Source organism: Chiloscyllium punctatum, chromosome 45, assembly GCF_047496795.1.
Source record: "Chiloscyllium punctatum isolate Juve2018m chromosome 45, sChiPun1.3, whole genome shotgun sequence".
Classification (NCBI taxonomy): domain Eukaryota; kingdom Metazoa; phylum Chordata; class Chondrichthyes; order Orectolobiformes; family Hemiscylliidae; genus Chiloscyllium; species Chiloscyllium punctatum.
Window position 1 is genome coordinate 16,307,451 of NC_092783.1, and position 12,679 is coordinate 16,320,129.

Here is a 12,679-nt window from a genome sequence, read left to right on the forward strand (position 1 = left end):
TGGTTGGACTGAAGGGTCTGTTTCCATGCGGTGTGACTCAAAACTTGCCACAAATCCAGCAGGCAGATAACAGGAGAATGAACAAGACTGATGAGAAACACAACTTAATTTCTATTGATCTAACAGTTGTAGAGAGTTCTGTCTACAGTAGTATTAGTAGTATTGACCATTGCACCATCCTTGTGAAGACAAAGGTTCTCTCTGCACATGAGTGCACTGGTGCTACTACTGCTTTGAATGGGGATTGATTTAGAACACTTCAAGACAAATCAAAACCAAGTGCTATGAGCCATCAGCAGAACTGTACACCACTACAATCTCCAAACTCATGGCATATCCCTCATTCTAGCACCATGTCAGGGTCTAAACCCAGCTCAATCAGAAAGTATACAAGTATATCATATGCAGCACTAGGCATACTCAAAAATGACACGGGAAACCTCAGATCCAACAAAAATCAGATTAATTTTACCAGGAATTAACATTACGACCCATTAGTACTTGGAAAACGTTTGAGAATATTTGAGGAAAAACATTTACAATTAAAGATGAAGAACAAAATGAACAGAAAATGTTGATACCGATCACTGATTAGGCTGCAGGTAGACATTCCTGGTGGGATTCACTTACTCCAAATTAGAGAGACTGAGGAAGTAAAGTCAAGCAGACAGCTGGAGCTAGAATAGAACAGAGCATCACTGAGTTCAGAACACCAGCCACATTTAATAATCAATTAAATAGGAAAATGATGGGCTGCCATTCTGCATTTCTATAGTGCTTTTTGAGAATTCATGGCATCCCAAAGTATATCACAGATATATATTTTGAAGTTGCTGGTGCAATGTATGACATGTGGCACCAAATTTGTATGCAGCCTGATCTCTAAAACAAAAACTAGATAATGACCATCTAATCTGGTGTAGTGTTGCCAGTTGCTGGGTAAATATTGGCCCCAGTACATCTATGAGAACTCACTACTTCTTTTAAACAGTAGATGATTTTACCTCCAATTGTTGAAATAGACCTTGGTTTACCTGAAAGGCAGCAGCAGCAGTCACCAGAACTGCACTGAAACTCCCAGGCTTAATTATGTGCTTATGACTTGGTGCAAAGCTTGAACACAAAAGCCTTTGACACAGAGGCAGAAATCATTTCTAACTGAGCTGAGACCTTGAACAAGCAAAACTGTGGCAAAGGGCCGTTTTCACCTGAATTTGTGATCTGGCAGAGTACGATCATGATTTAGCCTCACAAATAAGTATCTAGGGAGGAGTATCCTAAAGTTACTTTAGAATGTCGATTCAACATTTAAGTCGTCTCAAGGCAGAAGAATGGAAAACTGAACACAATAAATCAAATATCACCCATCCCTAGCCTTCAATAATGCCGAAAGGAATTAATAGTATCTGAAGTTTAAGTGTAGAGGTGCCCAGATAAAGGGACAAGGAAGTGAGCAGGGGACATGGAGAAAATATCTCAACCCTCCTTCCCTGCTTTCACTCAGCACCATTAACTCCTGATCCTTTAGAGGTTTGGCGAACGGGAGCTGGCCGTCACTAATTTCGGTTTTTAGTCGAAGGCAGTTTAGAAACAAGACGCAGGCGAAGTCCCTCATTAGTCTTGGTTATCCGAACAAATCGCTCGCGGTTGATATCTGCTGCTAAGTGGCCTTTACAGAGAAGGTCACAGCCCTCAGCCCGAGTTTGGGGCAGTTTCAGGTGGTCCCGAGGTTGGGCTAAGGAGGGGGAAACAGGGTTTTATTTCACTGCCAGAGCCCCGTCCCAGTCCTCCTCAGGCCTCCTCCAGCTCCACCAGGACCCCGCCGCAGTCTTTGGGATGGAGGAAGATGACGGGTTTGCCGTGGGCTCCGATCCGAGCTTCGGGACTCAGGGTGCGGATATGGAGCTCCCGGAGCCGCTGGATGGCGGCAGACAGTCGATCCACCTCGATGCAGATGTGGTGCAGGCCGCCGTCTCGGTGTTTATTCAAGAAGCCGCGGATCGGGCTGTCAGGGCCCAGCGGCTCCAGCAGCTCCAGCTTGGTGTTGCCCAGCTCGACAAAAACGGTGACGACCCCGTGCTCGGCCAAGGGCACCGGCTCGCTCACCTGGGCCCCTAGAACGTCCCGGTAAAAGCAGCGGGCCTTCTCCACCCCCGGCACCGCGATCGCTACGTGGTTGAGACGGCCGAGCTTCCAGAGGGCGTCCCCGATGCCCGAGCTGAAGGCCCGGCTCCCCATGGCAACCTTCAACATGTTGGCCGCCATCTTGCTGCCGCTTTCAAAGACAACTTTATTGACACTTCAACCGGGGCACTGTCAGTCAGCCCGATGTCAACCTGAGGCCCCGCCCCTTTACCAGGGGCACGCTCAGCCTGATGCCCCGCCCCTCTATCCGGGCACTGTCAGTCAGCCCGATGTCAACCTGAGGCCCCGCCCCTTTACCAGGGGCACGCTCAGCCTGATGCCCCGCCCCTCTATCCGGGCACTGTCAGTCAGCCTGATGTCAACCTGAGGCCCCGCCCCTTTACCAGGGGCACGCTCAGCCTGATGCCCCGCCCCTCTATCCGGGCACTGTCAGTCAGCCCGATGTCAACCTGAGGCCCCGCCCCTTTACCAGGGGCACGCTCAGCCTGATGCCCCGCCCCTCTATCCGGGCACTGTCAGTCAGCCCGATGTCAACCTGAGGCCCCGCCCCTTCACCAGGGGCACGCTCAGCCTGATGCCCCGCCCCTCTATCCGGGCACTGTCAGTCAGCCCGATGTCAACCTGAGGCCCCGCCCCTTCACCAGGGGCACGCTCAGCCTGATGCCCCGCCCCTCTATCCGGGCACTGTCAGTCAGCCCGTTGTCCGCCCCTTCAACCGGGCACAGTTGGTCAGCTCGAAGCCCCGCCCATTCAACCGTGGCACTGCCAGCCCGAGGATCCGCCTCTTCCTCCGGAATACCGTCAACCCGTGGCCCAGGGGCACTATAGGTCAAAATAGAGGGCCCGCCCCTTTATGTGGGGCACCGTCAGCCAGCTCGAGGCCCCGCCCCTTCATCCTGGGGAACCGTCGTTTCGTCTGATTCTCCGCCCCTTCATCTGGGCACTGTAAATCTAATCGAGGCCCCGCCCCTTCCCCTGGGGCGCCGTCATTCAGACCGAGGCCCCACCCCTTCATCCGGGTATTGTCTCAAAGCGGGAATCTTGTGTTCCTGTTCTCCTCCCATGTAGGCCCGACTCTAGAGGACTTTGTAAACTTTGCAGATATTTCGCAGAGGGTGGAAAATCAAAAACGTGTGGAGGCAGAGGATCATTTGATGAAATCTTGCCTATGTTAAGGTGGAAGCTGAGATCTTACCAGTAGGAGTTACCACAATAAATGACCATTTCAAAGGCCACCACTCAGAATAAGGTGTGATCCAATCAGTATAACTTCTTTAATGTGATATAACAAAAACAACCAAACCGTGATATTACATCCAGAGTCTTACCGACCAGTGGTTCTTACCTCAATAATCATGAAGTGTTTCAGGAGGCTGGTCATGTCCCGTATCAACTCCAGTCTCACAGGCCTGCTTTGATTCACTACAATTTGCTTACTGACGTGTCTGGTCCATATTGGATGCCATATATCGAGGTCTGCAATCATCCCTGGAACATCTGGACATCAAGGATTTATATGTCAGACTCACCGTTCATTGACTGCAGCTCCGCCTTGAACACCATTATCTACTCCAGACTAATCTCAAAACTCTGACATTGGTCTTGATTCTGCCCTTTATAACTGAATCCTTAACTTTCTGATCCACAGGTAGATAGGATAGTTGAGAAGGCGTTTGGTACACTTTCCTTTATTGGTCAGAGTATTGAGTACAGGATTTGGGAGGTCATGTTGCAGCTGTATAAGACATTGGTTAGCCGTTTGGGATATTGCGTGCAAATCTGATCTTCCTATTGGAAGGATGTTGTGAAACTTGAAAGGGTTCAGAAAAGGCTATTGCCAGGGTTGGAGGATTTGAGCTATAAGGAGAGGTTGAATAGGCTCGGGCTGCTTTCCCTGGAGTGTCGGAGGTTGAGAGATGACCTTATAGAGGTTTATGAAAACATGAGGGGCATGGATAGGATAAATAGACAAAGTCTCTCCCTGGGTTGGGGCAGTCTAGAATTAGAGGACATAGGGTTGGGGTGAGAGGGGAAAGATATAAAAGAGACTTAAGGGCAACGTTTTCACGCAGAGGGTGGTGCATGTATGGAATGAGCTGCCAGAGGATGTTGTGGAAGCTAGTACAATTGCAACATTTAAAAGGCATCTGGATGGGTATATGAATAGGATGGGTTTGGAGGGATATGTGCCAGGTGGGACGAGATTGGGTTGGGATATCTGGTCGGCATGTTGTTGGACCAAAGTGCCTGTTTCTGTCTGTACATCTCTATGACTGACTCAGACAGCAATCATTGAAGATGGGTAACCGCACCTCCTCCACAATAACACTCAACACTGGACATTCACCCCCCCCCAAAAAAAAATGGATGTGTACTCAGCCCCCTAGTGAATTCCCTGTACACCCATGATTATGTTGCCAAATTCCAAATGAATGCCATCCATAAGTTTGGTGACAACTCCACTGTAGTAGGATGGACATCTAACAACAACAGATCAAAATACAGAAGGGATATACAGGTAGTTCTTCTATACTGCTTCAGTTGCGTTCTAGCGAAACCCCACTTAATAGAAAATTGCTTAATATAAATAATGGGGCCTATGGGAAAATGGGGGTTTGGGCAGACCAGCAAAAAATATCACTCACAATCACTCAAAAATCCCCCAAAAGTCCAATACAAAGTATAACAGAGCCTGAATGAAGGTATAAATCATATTTATCAATGAAACAAAAGCAAATTTAACAGAGTACATTAAAAAAAGTTGTTAGTGCAGGGACAGAGGGTCATCATTGGTGTGTAAGGTAGACTCCCTCATTCCTATTAAGCAAGCTATTTCACATATTCTCTCCTTGTGCTCAAAATGCTTTACAATGTCTAGATTCTCTTCCAGTGTTGTAGCTTTTCTTCTGCATTCACAACATGCAGTCTTATCACTTGCTAACATTTTTGTCACTCGCATGCGCAGAATGAGTCACTGCTGGCATTGCGCTGTTGTAAATAGAGGTAAGCATTCTTGAACATACCATTCCTTAATTCCTCGATCACGTTATAAGCAAATCAGGCTGCTGGAACTTGTGTTATCCAAGAACTTGGTGGCCTTGGTGATGTGGTGCAATGAGAACAACCTCTCTCTCAACATTGGCAAAACTAAAGAACTGATCATTGACTTCAGAAGGAAAGGAGGAGAACATGCCTCCATCTACGTGAACGGAATTGTGGTTGAGAGGGTGGAGAGTGTCAAATTTCTCGGAGTGACGATAACCGACAATATAGATGAGATGGTCAAGAAGGCACAACAATGCCTCTTCTTCCTCAGGTGGCTCAGGAAATTTGGCAAGTCCATTAGCATCTTCAGCAACTTCTGCAGATGCATCATTGAAAGCAAACGCTCCGTGTGCATAACAACTTGGTATGGCAACAGCTCTGCCCAGGACTGTAAGAAACTACAGGAGGTAGTGTGCAAGGCCCAGACCATCACAGAAGCAACCTTCCATCCATGGACTCCATGTACACTGTTCACTGCTGCTGAAAGGCTGCCAACATCATCAAAGACCCATCGGAATCTGGTAATGATCTCCTACAACCACTTCTGTCAGACAGAAGCCTGAACACACGCACCAGCTGGTTCAGGAAAGGCTTCTTCCCAGCCGTTATTAGACTGATGAATGGACTCTCTAGCCTCAGAAAGCAATGTAACCTGTATTCCTACGTCTAAGTCTTTTTGATCTGTACATTCTGGCGTACTATGATCTGCCTGCGCTGTTCATAAACAAAGCTTTTCACTGTACTTTGGTACACGTCACAGTAAATCAATCAATCAGTCTCTCAGGCGTTACAGCGTGCCATTATTACTGAAGGTCTGTTGAGTCAGAGCCCAATATTCAGCTCTTTAAAACCTGCCCCATGTCCCTTAGGCACCATACAAAATTTGGAGATGTCTACAAAGCCAAAAATCAATAACTTGCAAGAAAACAACATACCCAGAAAGGATTAATATTCCCAGGCAGGGATCTTGCTTTTTAGGGTCCCTTTTGGTTTTCTGGTAACTAACTGGCAGCCTGAGCTTGAGCTGACCTTAATTTTGAGGTCTCACTGGCACTGCACTGGTGAGCTGTCATGCATTGATTATCCTTCCGAATGAAATTTGGCCTCTTATTATTGGGGAACTGAGTCAGTAGTAATGTAAGTGTGAATTGAAAGGTGGTAATCAGAGTAAGTGGGGATATCCCATGATGGCAGCTGCCTAAGATTGTTTTTATAGGAGACCCTTGTTCCTCCCATAGGCTCACAGATCTGATTCCAAACTTACCCAAACTGGGCCTCTTAGCTGCTCAGGCATGATACAGGCCAAGATCAGTTGGAGTCCCAAATCATTTTTGAAACTAATCTGGTGAAGATGTTGACTTACTAGTTATCAAGATGCTGTGAAGGTCTTGCTGCAGGTGTTTCATTTTCTGCAGAATTGAGAACTGTGACAGAGCAAAGGCCATTGTTGATGGAACTGAACGTAGATAGTCTTTGAATGTTAGCTGAGGAACTCCTGGGACAAATGTTCTGTGATTATTTACTTTACATTAGTGGATTATATTGTTTTACTCTACAAATCTATGCCCATCTTTCCCAGACCTTTCCATGTTGGATTCCCCCTCAGACAAGTGTTATGAAAGTCACAAATGTTACTCTATGTGACCAAGAGAAAAATATATAATCCTTCCTTGTGCTTAGAAACATCGCAACTTCATGTCAAGAAACAACAGTAGCAGGAGTATTAGATTTGCAATCATAAAACTCTCCTATACAGCTGAAGTTGGGAGTGCTATCCTGATTGGAATATGCCCCCAATCCTGTTGTTTTAGGAAAGCACAGTAGTTAAGGGGACAGGGATTATTGAACTGAACCGAAAGTGTATCTGATGAGTAGATGCTTTTTGGCTAAATCTGCACTTGAAGAATACTGAAATAAGTAAAAGTATCTAATGTTATCCTAGTTCCTTGTATACGTTCTCTGCAGCCATAACATTGTGTTCCTTGCTCTGTTCTATTACGTTTATGCATTTTATATAGTATGATATTGCATGTTAAACAAAGCTTTTCACTGTACCTAGGTACATGTGATAATAATTAATCAAATCAAATTATAGAGTTGGAACCATGAGATTCACTCCTTGTCTCAGTTTTACTATTGGACATGTTCAGAAAACTAAAAGGGCTAAGATCCCGCAGATGCAGGACAAATTATCTCTAAATCTCATGTGCCCTTCTCTAAAATTATTTTAAGAGGGATTTGGTGCAAAGGTGAGGAGATAGAGTCAAAGAGCTCTACAGCATGGAAACAGATCCTTCAGTCCAACTTCTCCATGTTGACTAGATATATTAATCTAGTCCCATTTGTCAGCATGTGGCCCATATCCGTCTAAATCCTTCCTATTCATACATCCATCCAGATACCTTTTAAATATTGCAATTGTACCAGCCTCTACCACTTCCTCTGGCAGCTCATTCCATACAAGCACCAATCTCTGTGTGAAAAAGTTGCTCCTTAATTTCCTCTCTCACCTTAAACCTATGCCCTTTAGACTCCCCCCTGCTGGAGAAATGACCTTAGCTATTTACCCTATTCATGCCTCTCATGATTTCATAAATATCTATAAAGTCACCCGTCAGCCTTCACTGCTCCAGGTAAAATAACTACAGCCTATTCAGCCTTTACCCGTAGTTCAAACCATTCAAACTTGGCAACATCCTTGTAAATCTTGTCTGAACCCTTTCAAGTTTCACAACATCTTTCCTATAGCAGGGAGACCAGAATTGAATGCAATACTCCAACAATGGCCTAACAATGCCCAGTACAGCTGCAACATGACCTCCCAACTCCTGTGCTCAATACTCTGACCAATAAAGGAAAGCATACCAAACACCTCCTTCACTATCCTATCTACCTGTGACTCCATTTTCAAGGAAAGTCAGGGTGGGACTCACTGATGTGATATATCTTAATTATATTAGATCTCCATGAGGAGTTTAAAAAAAAATATGTTTCTATATAATTTTTAAAAGGCTGAGCAATATATTTGAAATGAGTTTCCATGTGGACAATAACGGGGAGTTGAATTGAGGAGTCACCTGAGATGAATTGGTACCCTTCATAAAATACTGCCATGGCTAAGACAAGCAATGCTATTTACAAGCCTTTGCCAGTGATTGGTGGACATGGCTCTTTTCTACCAGTCTCACATTAACACTGAGTCATATGTCATGGTCATAGGATAAGCAATGTATGATGCACTCACGTCACACTGCCCACTCCATCTGGATGGATGTGTTCCATCTGGATGGATGTGGTCAGAGTATTGAGCACAGGAGTTAGGAGGTCATGTTGCAGCTGTACAGGGCATTGTTAGGCCATTGTTGGAATATTGCATTCAATTCTGGTCTCCCTGCTATAGGAAAGATGTTGTGACTGACTGTGACTGCATCACCTTCTCCAGCATCATCTCCCTTACCCCACTTCTCAGCTGAGTGGCAACAGCTCCATCTCTTCTTCCCTGGGACAAGATCCTCATTCTTGCGGCAAAATTCAGTCCTGGATTTATATTGTCCGACATGTTAATTCTTTTTCCCTAAGTACAATGTCTATGTTATTTCCCTCTTTAAGAATCAAGTTTTCACCTTCATACGTAAATCACCCCTTTGGTCTCAAACCAGCTCTGCTTTTAATTATCCACACTCTCCCTCTTTGTGTACTTATGGCACACCTTTGGGTGTTCCTCTGTTTGACTTGCCAATATTTTTTAATGCTTTTCTAATTTCCTTTTTAATTATTGCCCTTAACTTTCTGTTCTCATGCAGGCTTTCTGTAGTATCAAGTGCATAGTATGTGATATAAGTTTTCCTTTTTTGCCTTCCTCAACTATGTGTTCTTGAGGTGAGTTTAGCTTTTGCATTCCCAGCCATTTTCTTTGTCAGAACAAATTTGTTTGCAACACTCTATCTGCTCTTTATAAGCTTCATACTGCTCTGACACTGGTTTATCAGCAAGTGGTTCCCTCCAGTCCACAATTGCCAAATCATGGGTAGAATTGGAGATCCCGTGACTCTCTTGCCTGCCTCTCAAGGGCTGGAAGTCTTGCAGATGGCATTCCTTCGTGGAGGTCACTTAAGGCCATCATAGCCCAGAACAGTTGGTTCCTGCTGCAGCTAGTTTTTATCTAGCTGTGAGCAATGAGTTGGGGAAGACACACAGCAAGTCTTGTTGGATGGGTTTGCAGTGGCTTACTAGGGAGCCTTCATCCTTGGACATTTTATGCCTGATTGAATCAGGAGAGATGCCCTTGCAGGATTCTACTTCTTATCCCTCTGCTTTCCTCCCCATGACCTCCGTCCCACTCTCACACCTTTATCTGGGATTCCATCAGTGATCCTCAAGCTATGCCCCATTTACTACCAGCACTTTCTTGGCACCCCCGGTACTAGAGAACTGCCAGTCTCTGATTGGCCAGCAGCTCATTGGAGAAGGGTTTCTGGCCCATATTGGAGGATGTACAGGTTGGTGCCTATATGTGATCTAAATGTTTAGGATCTTGTAGAGAAAAGTGATACAGGGATTTTACCAGTTATCAAACCAATGGGTTATCCCAGACCATAGAACATAGAACAATTAGTGCAGAACAGGCCCTTTGGCCCTCGATATTGTGCCGACCGGTGAACTATTCTCAGCTCGTCCCTCTACACTATCCCATCATCATCCATGCACTTATCCAACGATTGTTTAAATCTCCCTAATGTGGCTGAGTTAACTACATTGACAGGCAGGGCATTCCACGCCCTTACTACTCTCTGAGTAAAGAACCTGCCTCTGACATCTGTCTTAAATCTATCACCCCTCAAGTTGTAGTTATGTCCCCTCGTACAAGATGACATTGTCATCCTAGGAAAAAGACTTTCACTGTCTACCCTATCTAATTCTCTGATCATCTAGTATGCCTCTATCAAATCTCCTCTTAGCCTTCTTTTTTCCATTGAGAACAGACCCAAGTCTCTCAGCCTTTCCTCATAAGACCATCCTTCCAGACCAGGCAACATCCTGGTAAATTTTCTCTGCACCTTCTCCAATGCTTCCACATCCTTCCTGAAATATGGTGACCAGAACTGTACACAATATTCCAGGTGTGGCCGCACTAACGTTTTGTATAGTTGCAGCATAATATTGTGGCTCTGGAACTCAATTTCTCTACAAATGAAACCTAACACACCGTATGCCTTCTTAACAGCACTATCCACCTGGGTAGCAACTTTCAGGAATCCATGTACATGGACTCCAACATCCCTCTGCATATCCACACTACCAAGAATCTTTCCATTGACCCAGTACCCTGCCTTCCTGTTATTCTTCCCAAAGTGCATTACCTCACATTTAGCTGCATTGAACTCCATTTGCCACCTCTCAGTCCAATCCTGCAGTTACTTACGCCCCCCGCAATCTGTAAAATTCTTCTAAACTGTCCAATACTCCACCGATTTTAGTGTCATCTGCAAATTTACTAATCCATCCACCTATGCCTGTGTCTTATAAAAATGACAAACAATAGTGGTCCCAAAACAGATCCTTGTGCCATACCACGAGTAACCGGACTCCAGGCTGAATATTTTCCATCAAACACTACTCACTGCTTTCTTTCAGAAAGCCAGTTTCTAATCCAAACTGCTATATTACCCTCAATTCCATGCCTCTGCATTTTCTCCAACAGCCTACCACGTGGAACCTTATCAAAGGCTTTACTGAACTCCATGTATACCACGAAAACTGCCCTACCTTCACCTTCATGCTTGGTCACCTTCTCAAAAAACTCAATGAGGTTTGTGAGACTTGACCTGCTCTTGATGAAACCATGTTGACTATCTGAAATCAAATTGTTGCTTGCTAGATGATTGTAAATCTCATCTCTTATAATCCTTTCCAAAGCCTTTCCTACAACAGAAGTAAGGCTCACTGGTCTATAATTACCTGGGTCATCTCCACTGTCCTTCTTGAACAAGGGCACAACATTTGCAATCCTCCAGTCCTCTGGTACTAAACCTGTAGACAATGATGACTCAAATATCAAAGCCAAAGGCTTTGCTATCTCCTCCCTAGCTTCCCAGAGAATCCTCGGATAGATCCCATCTGGCCCAGGGGACTTGTCTACTTTCACTCCTTCTAGAATTGATAGCACCTGTTCATAACTAACTTCAATCCTTTCTAGTCTAATATCTCACACCTCATTATTCTCCTCTACAATATTCTCCTGTTCCTGAGTGAAAACCTATGAGAAATATTCATTTAGCACCTCTCCGATCTCCACAGGGTCCACCTTCAATTTCCCATTTCTGTCTTTGACTGGCTGTATTCCTATCCTAGTCATCCTCTTATTCCTCACGTACCTATAGAAAGCTTTAGGGTTGTCCTTTATTCTATTTGCTAAAGACTGCATGTGTCCTCTCTTCACTCTTCTTAACTCTCTCTTTAAATCCTTCCTAGCTGATCTGTAACTCTCCATCACTTCATCTGAACCATCTTGCCTCATAAACACATAAGTCTCCTTCTTCTGCTTAACAAGAGATGCAATTTCTGTGGTAACAACGGTTCCCTTACCTTATCACTTCCTCCCTGCCTGACAGGGACATACCTATCAAGGACACGCAATATCTGTTCTTTAAACCAGGTCCACATTTCCATTGTCTGTATCCCCTGCATTTTGCTACCCCATTCTATGCATCCTAATTCTTGCCTAATCGCATTATAATTGTCCTTGCCCCATTGGTAAATCTTGACTTGTGGCATGTACTTGTCCCTTCCCATCGCTAAACTAAACGTAACTGAATTATGGTCACTGTCTCCAAAGTGCTTATCTACAACTACATCAAACACCTGGCCTGGTTCATTACCACACACCAGATCCAGTGTGGCCTCTCTTTTTGTCGGCTCTTCGACATACTGTGTCAGGAAACCTTCCTGTACACAGTGGACAAAAGCTGATCCATCGGACATACTCGAGTTATAGCATTTCCAGTCAATGTTGGGGAAGTTAAAGTCCCCCATAATGACCACCGTGTTCCTTTCACTCCTGTCCAGAATAACTTTGCCAATCCTCTCTTCCACCTCTCTGGAACTCTGCGGAGGCCTATAAAAAACTCCAAGCAGTGTGACCTCTCCTTTCCTGTTTCTAACCTCAGCCCACACTGCCTCAGTAGACGAGTCCTCAGCAAAAGCTCTTTCAGCCACTGGTATATTATCCTTGACTAACAAGGCCACACCTCCCCCTCTTTTACCGCCTTGCCTGTTCTTAATGAAAGGTCTAAACCCTGGAACCTGCAACATCCATTCCTCACCCTGCTCTATCCATGTCTCTGAAATGGCCACAACATCGAAGTCCCACGTACCTATCCATGCTGCAAGCTCACCTACCTTATTTCGGATATTTCTGGCGTTGAAGTAGACACACTTCAAACCAGCTTGCTGTCTGCCAGCACATTCCTGTGACCCTGAAATCCTGTCT

At 45.1% G+C, this 12,679-nt stretch overlaps 1 protein-coding gene across 1 annotated transcript; it reads right to left on the reverse strand.

Moving 5' to 3' along the window:
• Positions 1-446: 446 nt before the first annotated feature.
• mcee (methylmalonyl CoA epimerase) lies at positions 447-2,334 on the reverse strand. The gene has a single exon (XM_072563371.1). The coding sequence runs from the start codon at positions 2,263-2,265 to the stop codon at positions 1,792-1,794; it is 474 nt and encodes a 157-aa protein (XP_072419472.1). The 5' UTR covers positions 2,266-2,334; the 3' UTR covers positions 447-1,791.
• Between the last annotated feature and the right edge of the window lie 10,345 nt (positions 2,335-12,679).